The sequence below is a fragment of the Nannobrachium achirus genome (genome assembly GCF_963921795.1).
Source record: "Nannobrachium achirus genome assembly, chromosome: 14".
Taxonomy (NCBI): Eukaryota; Metazoa; Chordata; class Actinopteri; order Myctophiformes; family Myctophidae; genus Nannobrachium; species Nannobrachium achirus.
Window position 1 is genome coordinate 38,367,771 of NC_137821.1, and position 18,057 is coordinate 38,385,827.

The window sequence follows — 18,057 nt, forward strand, 5'->3', positions numbered from 1 at the left end:
CACTAAGTTCTAAGCCTAGTTATAATGTAAATGGCTTCTAAGTCAAGACTTACGCATTACTAAAATTTCAGCTGTTGCACCACTCTAACGTATCTCTAAGTAACTACTAAATATTTACACCAGCCTTTGGGCAGCAGCCGCAGCACTAAGTCCTTACTAAGTAACCAATCTCTATGGGAGTAGAGCAACTACACTACTAACGTGGCAGACATCATTATATCGGCTATTTAATTAATTCAACAATGAAACAACCCATCTGTTTAAAACATACATTAAGCCCTATATACATTTCGGCCATTTGAAAATAGCCGATCTACAAGCTCACAATGTGTTTGCTATTAATAGAGTATATCTATATTGCAGGATTGATACTTTTTTAATTCATTTGAGTACTTTTTCAACCACTGCATATAGCCGCGGCAGACACAACAGCGACTTGAACGGTGCTCTTCCCCCTCCAAATATGCACTGCCCTGCGTTACTTCACAACAGGGCAAAATGTATGAGGGGACAATATAATTTGTGATACAATCCGTGTGCAGGGATGCGCTCGCCATGAGCACGCGTACCAATATGACTTTGTGTACATGCCAGTGGAGAGACGGAGCTCTCTGTCTGTTGACAAAAGACGATACAAGCGTTACTTTACTAGAAACAGTTAGTTTTCATTGGATTCGGGAGCTATGACGTCATTTTATGCGTCTATACTTTACTTTAGGAACAGTCTACGCATTACTAGTTACGTTATGCCTTAAGCAGTCGTGGTGCAACACCTGTTAGTAACTCACTTAGTTACAAACTAACTAGTACTTACTAAGCCTCTAGTAAGGACTTTACTCCCTAACTTAGGGCAGAACTTACGTTCTGGTGGTGCAACCTGCCCCTGTACACCAGATGTAACAATAAAGCACAAACCTTGAACCGTACACTAATTCTGGACTATATGATAGACAATATCAGAGTAACAATAAATGTCCTTAGATTATCGTATTAAATCCCATGGCCCAATACATTGTCACTTGGGGTGGGTCTGTGAAATTAAAAAGGTTGAGAATCACTATTGTCAGAATGGGTTCTCGTTTCATTACAAATTCTGTTGGCCTTGAAATGGTGAAAATCTTGTTACACACAGTGAATGCTTTTACTGCATGAGCTTGTAGATCTGCTACATTTGCTGTTTTTGAATCTGAATCCTGAAAAGTAACAGTTTTGGACACATGAGGTTTTCAGCCGACAGAGACGATATCCAAAATATGGGCTGCAACAAATGCTTATGTCAATAAGCACCATTGTTTGTTCTTTGAATATGATTATTTGGTATGGATGGAGGACTAAAGGGAATGGGATAAATTGGCATGTAATAGGCTAGAAGGCTCGCCAATGTACTTGGCCCCGTGGCCACTGTTGGCACACAAAGGCAGAATGCTCCTAGCTGCCAGCATGTATGTGTGTGTGTGTGTGTGTGTGTGTGTGTGTGTGTGTGTGTGTGTGTGTGTGTGTGTGTGTGTGTGTGTGTGTGTGTGTGTGTGTGTGTCTGTGTCTGTGTCTGTGTGAGCCAGAGAGAGGAGAAAATTAATATGTGAGCGTTTACTTTTTCATGCATGTGAATGAAGTTAGTATACCAAGTATGTCTGTGTGTGTGTGTGTGTGTGTGTGTGTGTGTGTGTGTGTGTGTGTGTGTGCGTGCGTGCGTGCGTGCGTGCGTGCGTGCGTGCGTGCGTGCGTGCGCATGTGTGTGTGCGCATGTGTGTGTGTGTGCGCACGCGTGTGCATGGAGAGAGATACAGTTCCACTACTTAAGTGTGTCACATGACGCTAAGAGATTTGTGTGAGCCCTAACGAATGGGGATACAGTAGCATTTGCAAGCAAGAGCTTGCGTGTGTGTGTGTGTGTGTGTGTGTGTGTGTGTGTGTGTGTGTGTGTGTGTGTGTGTGTGTGTGTGTGTGTGTGTGCGTGCGTGCGTGTGTGTGTGTGTGTGCGTGCGTGCGTGCGTGCGTGCGTGCGTGTGTGTGTGATTGGTGTGTGTTTAAGTAGCATATCATTGGCAACAAAAGGGAGGCAAGGCGTGGGGTGTGCGCTGCATGTGTGAACGTACCCAGGCTCCACAGTGCGTTCTGAGCAGCCAGTTCCTTGGCATTCTCCACCAGCATGCACAGCTTGTCTGGCATGAAGCTGCTATTGATGGACGCGATACACACCTACACACACACATACAAACACACACACACACACACACACACAACTTTTATATAACGTTGCTGTCGGGCAGAAACCCCGCATCTCCAAGTTTACAATTTGTAGTGTCTTTTCGTAAGTAAAGCCCTGCTTCACCATACAATACTGTCGCACAAAACCAGTGAAAATAGACAATCTACAAGCACACAACGCCTCGCATCGATATCATCACTACTTTAACTCGTTTTTAAAATAATAATATAAAAATAAAAAGGAATGGTTTTGGACATACAAGGTTTCCACCTGAACAGCGATGATATGAGATACAGTTGGTTGTTCTAACCTTGTATATGAGAATACAGTTGGTTGTTCTAAAGCCCTTTGCACACAGGACCGTTGCGTTTTTTTTCGTTTGCTTTATGAATAAAACGCATTGGATTTGGTGTGCAATGCTGTGCGGAATCGGCGCTGCGGATCCCAAAAGGAGTCATAAAAGGAGTGATGAGTTTTTTACCGCATGCGACAAGACGCACAAATCGAACTGGGTTCAATCGAGAAAAAGACGCACGGCCGCAGCCACTCGTCGCACGGCAAATTCGGATCCGGTGTGCATGAGGTCGTATAGAATCTTTGTTTTCTTAAAAAAAATGAAAGTGTCCGTTTTATCCGTGCGGATAAACGCGCCTGTGTGCAAAGGGCTTAACCTTGTATATGAGAATACAGTTGGTTGTTCTAACCTTGTATATGAGAATACAGTTGTTGTTCTAACCTTGTATATGAGAATACAGCTGGTTGTTCTAACCTTGTATATGAGAATACAGTTGTTCTAACCTTGTATATGAGAATACAGTCGGTTGTTCTAACCTTGTATATGAGAATACAGTCGGCTGTTCTAACCTTGTATATGAGAATACAGCTGGTTGTTCTAACCTTGTATATGAGAATACAGCTGGTTGTTCTAACCTTGTATATGAGAAACAGTTGTTCTAACCTTGTATATGAGAATACAGCTGGTTGTTCTAACCTTGTATATGAGAAACAGTTGTTCTAACCTTGTATATGAGAATACAGCTGGTTGTTCTAACCTTGTATATGAGAAACAGTTGTTCTAACCTTGTATATGAGAAACAGTTGGTTGTTCTAACCTTGTATATGAGAATACAGTTGTTCTAACCTTGTATATGAGAATACAGTTGTTCTAACCTTGTATATGAGAATACAGTTGTTCTAACCTTGTATATGAGAATACAGTTGTTCTAACCTTGTATATGAGAAACAGTTGGTTGTTCTAACCTTGTATATGAGAATACAGTTGTTCTAACCTTGTATATGAGAATACAGCTGGTTGTTCTAACCTTGTATATGAGAATACAGTTGTTCTAACCTTGTATATGAGAATACAGTTGTTCTAACCTTGTATATGAGAATACAGTTGTTCTAACCTTGTATATGAGAATACAGTTGTTCTAACCTTGTATATGAGAATACAGTTGTTCTAACCTTGTATATGAGAATACAGTTGTTCTAACCTTGTATATGAGAATACAGCTGGTTGTTCTAACCTTGTATATGAGAATACAGTTGTTCTAACCTTGTATATGAGAATACAGCTGGTTGTTCTAACCTTGTATATGAGAAACAGCTGGTTGTTCTAACCTTGTATATGAGAATACAGCTGGTTGTTCTAACCTTGTATATGAGAATACAGTTGTTCTAACCTTGTATATGAGAATACAGTTGTTCTAACCTTGTATATGAGAATACAGCTGGTTGTTCTAACCTTGTATATGAGAAACAGCTGGTTGTTCTAACCTTGTATATGAGAAACAGCTGGTTGTTGGGTCCTGGTGCAGAGTACAGGTGGTACTCGGGCAGTGGCCAGTTGTTCTTGTTGCAGTACAGCTCCAGCAGGCTGACAGCAGTGGACAGCTGGCTGGGTTTCAGGTAGCAGAGGCTGGTGGAGGAGAGCGGTGTGCCGGGCAGGCAGGGGAACATAAAGTGCTCGTTGTCCGCTGCTCCTGGAAGAGAGAGACGCACACAAATATTATTCATTCAAAGTGAGTATAGGTTTGGGAACCGACGGCTAATGAGCCAGGTTGCGACAGAGGTCATCTTCTTGTTTCCGTGGCGCAGGGGTGGGCAACTTTAATGATGGAGAGGGCCACCATATTTCCACATTCACTCCAGAGGGCCACATGCATATTGCTGCATATGTCGTACTTTGTCATTCTACTACATGTCATACAAAAGACACAAAAATAGCAGATCTCAAACAAGCTCAAAACAGCGTCGCAGCGCGACACGTTTTGAGCTAACCCTATTGAGCTAACCCTAACCCTATTTTTGCTTCTTTTGAATTGGAATCCTGAAATGTAACATTTTGATTTAACGTCAAATGCATTTAGTTATACTCATGTTAACTTCATGAACTTAAATACAAAAACTTTGGACATAAAAAAAAAATACATTTTAATACTACTGTACTAGGCTACTAATATAGACTGAAGTAAAGCAGGTCATGTTTGCATGTTTGGAATTGCAACACCTGAAAACAATAATATATCAGTATTCAGATATTAACCTGAGGGCCGCATTTAGTGAAGGTGGGGGCCGTAGCGTGAGGTAGCAAGTAGTAGTACACCCCGTGGGAATTCAATCCACAACTTCGGGATGTGGGGGGGCACTCTAATCACAAGGCCACTGAGCTGGTATGTGTGCAAGGTATGGTTGTATTCAGTGGTGGAAAAACTACTCACTCAAGTATCAATACTGCAAGTAAAAGTGTGGTATACTTCAAGTACAAAGTAGGCTACTCATCATGCATAATGTCCCGTTACACAAGTTTAAAAAGTTGAAAATCTTGCTTGAAAATAGAAGATCTACAAGTTCACAACATGTCGCATTGCGGTGCGTTGTTTGTGAGCTTGTAGAGCAGCTATTTTCAAATAGCCAAAGTTTAAATAGGGCTGAAGTGGTTAATGTATGTTTTGTAATAATCAAGGTAAACCAAGTAACTAGTAAGAAATATTTGTTCAAATCATTGGAGTTAAAGTACAATATTTGCCTCTGAGATCTGCCTCTGAAAATTGGAAATGGCTTCCACTTTAACATTGCAACTTTTTTCAGGAATAGAAAGCCCGCAGTTTCTGTTAGCTTGGATTCCCCATTGATGATGTCACAGGTTATATGCATGTCCAGCTGCTCTGCCTCTGTTTTCAGGATCATTTGGACATTCCAGAGGAGTTCCAGTCGGTCCTGTCACTAATATACACACGACACTCTGAATCAGGGGTGTCACAAGGGGGGGGAAAGTGGGACTGAGTTACTAGGGCCCAAGTTGGAGGGGCCTTACTGTAATTATTCTATACTTTAGCTATTGAAAAATAGCAGATCTACAAGCTACACGCTCACAAACCTACAAGATCACAGACCTACAAGCTCACAGCGTGGCACTCTGTGCCACACTGTGAGCTTGTAGGTCTGCTATTTTTGAAAAGTCGTGAAAATGGGTAAAACTTTGAATATACGTATATTTTAAGTGAACATTTTTAACTCAAATTTTGCTTCTGGGGGGTCCCTGGAACTAAATATTTTGAGATGGGGGTCCTTCACATGAAAAGGTTTGAGCACCACTGACATAGAAACATAGAAGGATTTGAAATATTCAAAGACTTGCGCACATTTTCAAGATTTTTCAAAAATAGCAGATGCCGCGTGTGAGCTTGTCTGCTATTTTTCAATAGTTGAAGCACAAAATAACGCATAATAATGCTTTCCCAGTCTAAATGGGTTAAACCCCCTCCCCCTATGAAGAACATTCATGGGGGGCCCGCAGTGAATCCTTGTACCAATACTTGCTCCTCGCTTTGCTGACTGGCGCAAGTAATAATGTGTTCATGTGATGGATTCAACACAAAAGAGTACACACACACACACACACACACACACACACACACACACACACACACACACACACACACACACACACACACACACACACACACACACACACACACACACACACACACACACACACACACATACAAACTAAACACACACTAATAGAATGAAGCCTGGCCTACTGGTCCAGGCACATACCACTTAGGCATTGCCACATAGGCATGGATGCCTGGCGTCGCCGGTTCGATTCCCGATCCGGACGACCTTTGCCGCGTGTCACTCCCCATCTCTCCCCTCATTTCCTGTCAGTCTACTGTCCTGTCAATAAAGGCATAAAAAGCCCCAAAAACAAATCTTGAAAAGAATGAAGCCTGGGAGAAGACACAATATCAACGTTTTAGGTCTCCAACTCTCCATCTCATGTTCCTCATTGTGAATGTGTTTATTGTTTTTATATAAGCCTGGGGGTCAGTTAGCTCTATTAAATGGTCTTGGGAAAACCGATCCCAAGAAACTGAGGAAGAAATGGTTTCTACGCGGGATTCCGAGCATCCAGGAAAGCAGAGGGGGTAGTGCAGGAAGAGGTCAAAAGGGTCGCTTCCCTAGGAGACCCCAAGGCTTTCAATTACTAAACTCCCCCAAAGTTGGCAGCATGTGATAGAATGCCTCCCCCGCCTGCTGCAAAGGGGGAGGGAGCACCCCCAATAGTGGCATGTCAATTTGTCATAATAATGAACAACCGCTCCATGGAGATAACAAATATAACAATCCCAGTGGAGGGGAAAGTACTCCATTTGTTTTACTTAAGTAAAAGTGTCAAAATCTCTCCCTAAACATTGATGGGCTCCACTATCACTCCCTCAACCAAAGTCCGCAACCTTGGTGTCATCCTGGATCCCACTCTCTCCTTCCAATCCCACGTCAACCATATGACCAAAACAGCCTTCTTGTGACGCGTCAACGCAGCAGGCGTAGTAGGCGCAACGTGGAAAGGGACCTTCTGGCGTAGTACAGACGGCGGCAGGTTGATCTATCGATCACCGATCATTTCCGGTTGCCGTTGTCATTTGCCGTCGCCGTACTAAGCTAAAATAGCCTACTATCTCAAACTGCTGCAGAGAGTCAGAGACACTCATCCATGCCTTTATCACATCCAAACTCTCGACTACTGCAATACCTCCTCTACGATGCCACCTCCAACATTCTCAAAAAACTTCAATATGTGCAAAACTGCAGCTTGCCTCCTCACCAAAACCCGATCCAGAGACCACATCACACCAGTCCTCCACAACCTTCACTGGCTCCCAGGAAAAAACACAGAATCGACTTCAAAATACTGATCACCACCTACTGTACAAGGCCCCTAACAACCAGGCTCCTCAATACCTCTCTGACCTCATCAAACCTCCTAGAATTCACCCATAAAAAAATTAAAAAAATCAAACCAAGTTTGAAGTGAGCGGTGGTGCGTGTGTGTGTGTGTGTGTGTGTGTGTGTGTGTGTGTGTGTGTGTGTGTGTGTGTGTGTGTGTGTGTGTGCGCGCGCGCGCGCGGCCATGTGTGTGTAGCAGTTCATTTCAGGATTGCGTGTGGGTGTGTGTGTCTATGCGCGTGAGTGCATATGTGATGCAACAGCGCCACTTGGTCACCAGCGGTATTGCAGCTCACGCTCAGGCTACATACACGCATTGTAACAAACCTACACGCACACTCACGCTAAGGAGACGGTGAACCACCGCTCATAAAACATACCTGGGGTGACAGGGCTTTATCAGTTGCAGCCACCAACGCTTTGGAACTCACTCGCACCTCAAAGCCGCCACCCCCAAAATACCTCAAGATTGTAAGTACAGTACTTGTGTGAATGTACTTAGCTAGTTTACACCACTGGATTGTCCTAATAATGAATAACCACTCCATGGAGATAACGAATATAACAATCCTAGGAGAGGGAAAGGAAAAGCGTTGGGAGGAAACTAAACATCACTACCACCCACCAATTCACAAACAAACACGGCATGGCAGAAGGAATGATTTACCGGGCCCAAGGCCAAAACCAGCCAGGAGGGAATAGCATGTAGCGCATAGCCAGCGATATCCCACTAAGAGGACCCCACAGGACACCGCCGAACGGAGATAATCAGCAGAGGCTCCAGGATGTGTCAAGGACATCCTCAAGAGGAACTCTGACGATTAGGATTCATGGACATGAAAGTTTAAGGTGCAAATGTCCATGAATCTTAATGTTCAGAGTTCCTGTGACATTTGTAGAATCTGCTTCAGGTATTAATAAGGCTTAAACCGCTAAAGGACAACTTAGTTTTTTTTACAACAAGGGTTCATATTTCAGATAGTACTTAGAGCAAAGGGAAAATAAATGTGTTTTGTTTTTTTACAGCATTTTGTCTTGAGGAGGCAGGGCGTACAAGTGGCTAATTATGTCTTTCTAGCAGTGTTGGGTGTTGTGTACTTTTCTCTGTAACCAATAACGTAACACGCATAGGCGATTCTAGCCTCTTCCAGCAGGGGGTGCACGACCTCTATTACCTCATGCACGCGCGCACAGCGCGCGTGCACGACGTTAAGCGCGCACGCGAAAAAAATTGCGGATATTAGCGGTTTTGTAATGTTGTTTTAGCGGATTTCTGCAGTTAATTTTGTACCCAAATGTAACACAATATAAACAAAAAAAGTGTAAAACAGGTGCTTCTTTTTCTAGACACCATGAGCATGTCTAGTATAGGATTTATTTACTTATTTTGCAGACAGAGGCAGCAAAGCCAAACATCAAGTTAATCATCATTCATCAAGCAATCAAGCAGTCATTTACAGTGTCAAATAAGCATTTCACAAAAACAAATAGTAGACACATCCTTATTACACAATGAACTGCAGCCTCCGGGTTTTGGCACTTGCAAACCTTTCAATTATTTTCTGCACTTTAATTTCGTGTATTTTCTCAATCTGTAAAATGCCTATATCTGACACTCTTTTATCAGTCATGGTTGTCCGTAAATACGTTTTTAGTTGTCTCAAAGTAGAGAAGCTGCGCTCAGCTGAAGCACTCGTAACTGGTATGGTGAGGTACAGTGTGTAGACGTGTTTTAATGTACCAAATGAATCAGAATTATGCATTCCCTTCTCTTGAAAAAAAGCAAGTTTCTTTTCAAACAGTGTCGTGTCCTCCATTTCTTTTTTTTTGCGCACATTCTCTTCCCTGTACATGGAAGTCATTACAGAGATTTCAGCTTTCAGAACATCTGCATCAAGAGTGTATGTTTGACATACGTCTGTCACACTTTTTTCTGGAGGGCTATCTGAGGTTACAACATCAGCAAGACACTGGAGGATATGAACATCGTTTTCAGAAAAGCGCCCCTCAAGCTGTTGTATGAGTGTGTCCAGTGTTCTATACAGAATATCACATCGGTAATAATCCGCTGCTGTGTTAAACACTGATTTGCGTGGCACACTAGGACCAGCAAAACCATTTCTTTCACAGATCTGACTAACATACTGGAAAACCTGAGAAGCAAACTCTCCCCCTCTAATATCCTTAATGGTTTTAACAGTCGCTTTTACTGTTGCAAATGCAGTGTCATATTTGTAGTTTCTTGTCTGCAACAGTTTATTTAGACTATCTGTCTGAGTTAAAACCCTGCGCATGAAGACCATACAGTAAATAAAGCTGAAATCGTGGATATTTTTAAGCAGTGAATTTGCTTCTACACCTGCTTTATCATTGGATTCGGCTATTTCTTCTAGAGTATTAACGAGTTCATCATAGTTATCTAACACTCCTTTTATAGCCTCCAAACGACAATTCCACCGGGTGTCACTGAGCGACTTGAGTGTTTCAGCCCCGCCTGCGAATGGTTTACTAGCTGTCATTCGTTCGAATACAGCGTGGCGCTTAGCACTGCCCTCAATGAAATTCCTTAGTGTCTGAAGTGTACCAAAAGCATTTCGGACTGTAGGCACATTAGAAACCATGTCAACAACACATAAATTCAATATATGCGCATGACAATGAACATAGAAAGCAAGGGGATTTTCTTTTAGGATACGGGATGCAACCCCTTTATAAGGACCACGCATACTGGCTGCCCCATCATAACACTGGCCCCTCAGAGCGTTTATATCTAAGTCCAATTTTTCCAGTGTGTTTTTAATTAAAGCAGCAAGTGAAGCACCATCAGTCAGCTCTGTACGATAAAACCCAATGAAGCGTTCATTAATCTCTAGTGATTCAGATACATAACGGAGAATGAGAGCAACTTATTCATGTTTTGACAAATCCATTGTTTCATCTGCAATTATGGAAAACACACCTGCATTCTTAACTTCAGATACAATTTTTTCTAGCACTTGTTTAGCCATTAAATCAAGAATTTCGTTTTGAGACTCACTGTTGACGTAGGTGTAGCGCTTCTCTCTCAGGGTAAACATCCGTCTAATTAGTTCACTGTCATTTGAACGCAGTTGCATGAGTTCTCTCACATTTCCTTGGTTTAAAGAGTCCTCGCCTTCATCATGTCCTCTTAGAGGTATTCCCTGGTGAGCACAGAATAAAACCGTCTGAATGACGGCTTGTAAATAGTCACGGTTGTCTTCTAATAATGCCCGTCTCTGGGTATCCAATTTTGACGCGACGCTTCCCTTCTCCAGCGACGCCAGGTATCCCTGCCATCTGCCCGAGGCATCAATGTGGTTCTCTCTTGTAGAATGGTCACGAAAAGTTTGTTTAGCCCTGAAACCCTGTAAAACCCTGTTAAATTCAATTCAAATTAAATTAGCTTCATTGGCATGAGAAAACATAGATTACATTGCCAAAGCATTAAAGCAATATAACGAAACAGTTGAAAAAAGGGAACATAATAGACTATGCACTTGGAGGGAGTACAACAGCATTGTGTAAACAGAGATGTGTCTTTATTTACCTGTCCTCCTGAAAGCTTGCTCGGTGTTCTCAGAACCAAAGGCCCGACATGGAAAGCAGAACGCCCGGTCATGGCGCACGCTATACTCCAGCCAGGCAAAATCTTTAAACCACTCCTTTCTGAATTTGCGTTGTTTTTCGCCAGCGGTCTTTAATGGACATTCTACATCTTCTGGCTGATATGGACCCAAAGCCAAAAACTGCTTAGCTTTATCCGGGCCATGGCAAGGGTCTCTTTCATGAACAAAGTTGGCTTCATTTGGCTCCTCTGGGTCTGGGCCTGGGGTAACAACAGTTGAGTCTGGAGTGGGGCTTGCTTGCTGTGGAGGAACCGGGGCCCCGGCCTCCGGCAACGGCGAGCCTTCCACAGTGATGTCGGTGGCTGGATCACTGCTGCTGCAAGCTCCGTCCACCTCCTCTGGTTCGCGTTCATTAGCATTACTGTCAGTGTCGAGTGAACCCGTGTTCACATTTCCTGATGATGAATTATCGGTTGTGGCACTGGGTTTGCTCTTTTTTATAAAGAATTGGTCAATTGTCTTTGTATTTATAGTTCGTTTCGCCATTATTGCTGCTCTGCCGCTGTATCCATATTGTTTTAGGCGGGCGGAAACAGATAAGGAAATCAAGGAATTGTGGGTCATCATATCAGAGCCGGCCAGCACAGGTGTTAATCTCACAGCCCACCCACAGTGCCTGCCAAGTCTGCCAACAGCGCCGTCGCCAAGCAAGCTGATAGGTCTTACATTGCAAGCAAGCAAGCTGAAATACTTGCCCCTCCACCTCTCTTTTTGCGCACATTTTACAAATCACGATCACTGTTTTATTTAATAATTATAAAATAAAGTTACATTACAAAAAAAAATATATATATATATTTTTTTTTTATTTAAAAAAATAAATAAAAATAAATTATTTTTCAAAAAAAAAAAATCAAAATGGCCGCCTGGCGGTGCACGTGCACCCTAGGACACCCCTTAAAATCGCCTATGGTAACACGTAAGCTTTTCCGATTCAGTAACGCTGTTATAGTTGCTGTGATGTAAATGGCTGCGTTACTGCGTTACATGTCATCCAACTCAACTGGTGCGGGAACTGAAACTGTACGAGGTTAAAAAAAAAATAAAGAAAACAGCACACTCTGTTTCTTTGCAGGTCGTGGGGTTGTCAACTTGTTGAAACCCACCCAGTTCAACTCGGGTTGGCACGGGACGTGTGTGTGTGTGTGTGTGTGTGTGTGTGTGTGTGTGTGTGTGTGTGCGTGCGTGCGTGCGTGCGTGCGTGCGTGCGCGTGTGTGTGTGAGTGTGTGAGAGAGAGAGAGAGAGAGAGAGTATGTGTGAGGAGCATGTATGCGTGTGTGTCAGACGGCTACTCCTACCTCTTCATCTAAACCAGGGTGCCTTTCATTGAAAATGAACTACTAGGTGTTGTCACTCTGAAATATCCTTACAGGAGTAGTTCACCCCCAAAATGACTTTTTTTCTATTGATTACTCACGCCATGGAGACTTGAGTTCAATAATATTGTGTTGTATTTGTCACATTCCTAAGACAATAATTTGATTACAATAAATGTACCCCCATTTATTCTGGATGGGGATCCAAATCCATTTGAATGAATGAATGAATGAATGAATGAATGTCTATTAAGAGAAATCAGAGAGGTTTAAGAAACACGTCTACAGTTACTGTGTGGCCGTTCCTGTCCAATCGTCTCAATAGTCAGGTAAGTAAATAGGTGTGCAGCATGTGAACCAAGTTGCTCTGTACTATAATTTATCAACATCAATGCAGGTTCCATTCAATATTGTTTTAGATGAGCAGGTTTCCCCCTTTGAAACGGCATGCATTGATTCTATGCAAGTATCCCACTCCCTCAGCTGTTGCCCAGCCAGTGCAGGCCCTCCGGTTGTGGGATATAAATAGTGTTTGTTTTTTCCCTTGCTGTATTGTATTTTTCTAAACGACATGGATTTAGTGTTTGTTTTGTTCTTTTTGCTCAGTCCTTTGCTGAATTGATATAGCGGTTGTGGGCATGTTCACTGTCCCCACGCTCTTCAGTGAATCCTTTTCCAGGACATTACCAGATATGACACACAGCTAGTGTATATCATTATAATATAGGGCTGCCCCCAAACAATCGTAGGTCCGCACGTTTGTTCATTCTGTCGGCACTCAGACCTAGATTAATGGGTTTGAACCTCCGCCTTGGAATCTCTCTCAACTCACGCAACTCTATATATCCCTGCAAGGCCCAGCGTTGCTTTTTGGCAACGTTTTTTAAATCATTTTTTAAAAAATGTTATAATTAGTTTTCCTGTTCTTTTTTCACATTAACATCACCATTAAATCCTATTGTTTAGTATTACAATGCCATTGGCCACGATATTTGCATATAAATACCCCCCACAGAGACTGACATTCACACCTCCCAGAGAAGTTGGAATTCCAGCGTCTGGACGAACAACATCTCACTTTTTAACTGAAGCTATTCCTCACAAAAACATAAGTAAAATGCCTGTAATATTTTTTTTCGTGATCATTAGAATGTCTAGAACACGTGCATATGTTAATATTGTGAAAAATATCCCCAAAATGCAAATTAGAGCATGATTTATGATTTATGATTTATGGCTATAAAACCTTACAAAAACATTATACATTTTTTTAAATTACATTTTCCTGTGATTAGGACTCCTACAACACCATCTGATTTAAAAAAAAAAAATGGCCAGTAGAAATTAATTCGGGCCTTGCAGGGATATTGTGTGTTGTTTTTAGTATCGCTTTTAAACCCACCCCTTTCTCTTCTGGATGATTCATATATGAAATTATATACAGTATACAGTATTATTATCTCTGTCGGCTCTAAACCAAAACTGTTACCGGTACTTCTCAGGATGAACACTATAGAAGCAGATCTACTTTGTGTGACTGTAGTATGATCAAGTACTCAAACTAAACAGTTCAGAAACAGAGCTCAAGGGGCGCCCGCAGGCCTAGCGGTCGAGGTGCATACCACAATGGATCTAATGCCTGACAGCAGGTCGCGGGTTTGAATCCCGATCCCGACAACCTTTGCTGCATGTCACTCCCCGTTTCTCTCTCTCTCTCTCTCTGTTTCCTGTCTACCTACTGTACTATCCACGAGTTTCCAACGCCCCATAGTGCATTGCGCAAACGTCTGCATCGAGGTTCCGCCGCCGATTTACAAGCTCACAACGGGTTGCATCTGCGACGCGACGTGAGCTTGTATGTCTGCTGTTAAACCCGGAAGTTTGGTCCTGATAGTCTCCAGTAAACCCCCGGGGAAACTTGTGGATACAAAAATATATTGTGTGATGCTGTAGCGTGAAAGCGCCTGCAAAATATTGCTGCTATTTGTTTCAACAAGTATATACTGTATAAGATGTACTGTATAAAAAACCCACAATGTGACATAGCTATAGACAGATGTTTACACAATGCTGTACCAACTGAATACTGTACTGTATACGTTCCCCATTTTCAAATCTTTACATTATATTGTGACACTTGCTTTGGCAATGTAAAAGCATGTTTCCCGACCCAGTGTCTGGGAAAACCGTTTGCTTAGATTATTGCTGAGACATCAGAGAAGCTTCAGAGAAACACTTTGATGGGAACAATTTTTTCAGTTATTACCATCAGTCAGCGTCAGCAGCACAACTGTGCCAAACCTGTCTTCCTAATATTACATTACAATTTCAACGACAAGAACTATGGTCCCTGGCCGTGGTCCCAGTCCGCTGAAGGAACTGAATGAACTGAACACTATACTGTACGCTTGATTAGTTTGCCTGCATAGACTTCTGCTGGTTGTGCACTTTAGTAAACATTCTGATAGCAGTTGGTTTAACAGGCATATCATTGCTGTCCTGCAGAATCCTCTTATCTCCAAAGTTTTGTAAATGATTGTCCTACTATACAGTATTACCCATATTGCTTCCAAGATCATTTCTTCCCACTCCCACACTGGCTGATATGAACAATAAGGCCATCACCCGCTTAGCACTCTCAATAATAAATGACACTGATCATCCTCTGTATCGCTACTTCGACCTCATGCCACTGGGCGAAGATACAGAACCAAGGTTCGGTTTAGCAGGAGATAATTGCTGCACTAAACAAACTGCCTCGCCCCCGCTAGGGCGGTTTTATGTGCATAGTGGGGACTAGGGCTGTCATGATTATGACATTTTACATGACGATTAATTTTCTCTCAAATAATTGCGATTAACGATTTAATTGTGTTTTTGTCGTTGACAATTACATTTCTGTTTGGCTTTGAAGGCTTTGAAGTTGCACATGGCAGATATGACACACAACCTAAATATACAAAGAAATTACTGACATATTTGACAACTTTATACTTAAAAAAAGTAACGTTGATGGTGGAAATAGCCGATCTACAAGCTCACATGTGAGCTTGTAGATCTGCTATTTCCACTATTTTTTTACTTAAAAAAATATATGACATTTTTCAACATGGAAACGATTATGACGATTATGAAAAATAATCGCGATTATGTCAAATGATAGCGATTAGACGATTATGTAATAATTGTGACAGCCCTAGTGGGGACCTGATGATCTGTCTTTGTGATATGTTTGTGTTATGTTATATGGTTGTGTGTTGTTTTTTTGTTTGAACAGACTTGTGAAGACACATTTCCCTTCTGGGACAATAAAGATTATTATTATTGTCACACAAAAGCATCAAACGTAGCAGATCCATAGGCGGCGCGTTTCAAGCGTGTCGATCGGCAACCTTTTTGATGCGTTTGAATTTGAATCCTTAAAAGTAACAGTTTTGGACATATGAGGTTTCCATCCGACCGAGACGATATGCTGTGCTGCTAAACCCAACACACTGCTTTGAAGTCAGCTGCAATTTTTCAGGCAAATTCTTCTCTCTCTCTTGCACATTGGAGACGGTGTTCCACCGCTCAAAAAGAAAAAAGGAAAGCCACTACTCTAAATCACACACACTCACACTCACACTCACACTCACACACACACACACACACACACTCACACACACACACACACACACCCACCTCCCTCCTCACCTTCTGCTCCGTAGCACACAGAGCCCCCCAGACGCGGCGGCAGGGACTGCGGCCTCCGTGGTCTGTCTCCTTGACCTCCTCCCGTCATCCCTCCATCTTCTCCCCGTGAGGCACCTCCTCCTCCTGGACCAAGTGGACATATGCATTCATTTGATATGTTTTAAAAAAAACATATATTCAGAGAAAAACCATAAAAAAAAAAAAAAAAAAAAACAGATCTACAAGATCTACAAGCTTGCAGCGCGGCACTCGGTGCCGTGCTGTGAGCTTGTAGATCTGCTATTTTTTCAGTAGTTAAAGCGTAAAATAACGGTTAAAGTTGTTCCAGGTCTTAATGGGGTTTAATGAATCAATTTTTACACGGAAGAAATGAAAAACTAAAACAAGCCCAAGGTGTCTTATAACAAGCAGACATGGCAACACTGACCTGCTGATGTACGGTTGCCCAGGTAGCCCCGCCCCCCCCAGCTCCTGGCTCCGCCTCCTTCACCCTTGTTGCTATTGGCCGGTTTGGCCAGGCTGACCTGGATTAGCAAACAGATCAGAATACCAGTAAGACTCCCTAATCGGGAGATAAAAATCGCCTGATGACTCTAGACATGACTCTAGACATACTGTGTACTGCTTTGTGTGATTTTAGGGCAAAATGTGTAGGAGCAGTGTCCAAAAATGTGTTTGAAAAAATCGGCCTGATGGTGGCGCTAAATGGGACAGATCCATGTTGATGACATGACTGTAGACTGTACCGATTTGCGTGATTTTAGGGCAAAACTTTTAGGAGCAGTGTCCAAAAATATATTTTGCAAGAATCGGCCTCATGGTGGCGCTAGAAGAGGGCCATGTAAGAAATGAGGGGTGCAGGTTGTGGTTTGGCAGCCAAGGAGTGTGTTTGCAAAGTTTGGCATGGATAGGGGCAACGGTGCTCGCTAGGGCTGTCACGATTATGACATTTTACATGACGATTAATTGTCACTCAAGTTTTTGTTGCTGACAATTGCATTCCTGTTTGGCTTGGAGGCTTTGAAGTTGCACATGGCAGATGTGACATAACCTAAATATACAAAGAAATTACATATTTGACTAACTTTGCTCTTAAAAAAAAGGACATTGATAGTGGAAATAGCCGATCTACAAGCTCACAATGAGTCGCGATGTGACACGTTGTGAGCTTGTAGGTCTGCTATTTCCACTATTTTTGAAAATGTTTGAAAATACATGAACATTTTTCAACATGGAAACAATTAAGACAATTATGTCAAATCATTGCGATTAGACAGTTAAGTAATAGTTGTGACTAATAGTCGCTGACCTGTATGCAGGCTCCGTCTATGTTGTGGCGGTCCATGAGGTGCAGGGCCCTCAGGGCGTCCTCTCTGTCGCGGTAGTGGACGAAGGCGTAGTCGCTCAGCTTCTTGACGCGCTCCACCGAGCCGGGCTTCAGCCTGGAGAACTGCTGACGCAGGGTCTCCTCCGTGGTGGCCAGCATCAGGTTGCGCACCTGCAGCGCGCACGCACGCACACACACACACACACACACACACACACACACACACACAGAGAGAGAGAGAGACAGGCGAAAGCTTTATTTCGTTGCTGTCGGGCAGAAAGCTCCTACTGTACAGTAAGGGTGGAAAAAAATTATCGATTCACCAATTAATCGCGAACCGAATCGATTCGAATCGATTCACACATTTCAAAAATCGAGGGTGGACATTTTTTTTTGGGTGGAACTAATCTTAGCCTGCAGCGCCGTACCGGACCGTTTACTTTACGGTGTAACACACTGGTCTACGCACTCACTGAATCAAAACAAACACATGAAGACGACAGAAAAGACGAATTCGACCGGCTCCATCGGCATATAAAGCCTCCTCTGTTGTGCCCTGCACTGTCCCTCAGCGCCCCCTGTCGTTTTTCCCCCTCCTCTGACTTGTTTTTGGCTCATTGACTGAT

At 42.7% G+C, this 18,057-nt stretch overlaps 1 protein-coding gene across 1 annotated transcript in view; it reads right to left on the reverse strand.

The window, feature by feature from the left end:
* rbm46 (RNA binding motif protein 46) overlaps positions 1–18,057 on the reverse strand; it is a gene marked incomplete at both ends in the record, with an annotated part of 67,704 nt that overhangs the window by 24,835 nt on the left and 24,812 nt on the right. Inside the window, 5 exons of the mRNA XM_080741582.1 lie at positions 2,097–2,199; positions 3,989–4,194; positions 16,105–16,227; positions 16,532–16,628; positions 17,414–17,602. Coding sequence (XP_080597708.1) covers positions 2,097–2,199; positions 3,989–4,194; positions 16,105–16,227; positions 16,532–16,628; positions 17,414–17,602 — 718 coding nt within the window. The remainder of the gene's footprint in view (positions 1–2,096; positions 2,200–3,988; positions 4,195–16,104; positions 16,228–16,531; positions 16,629–17,413; positions 17,603–18,057) is intronic.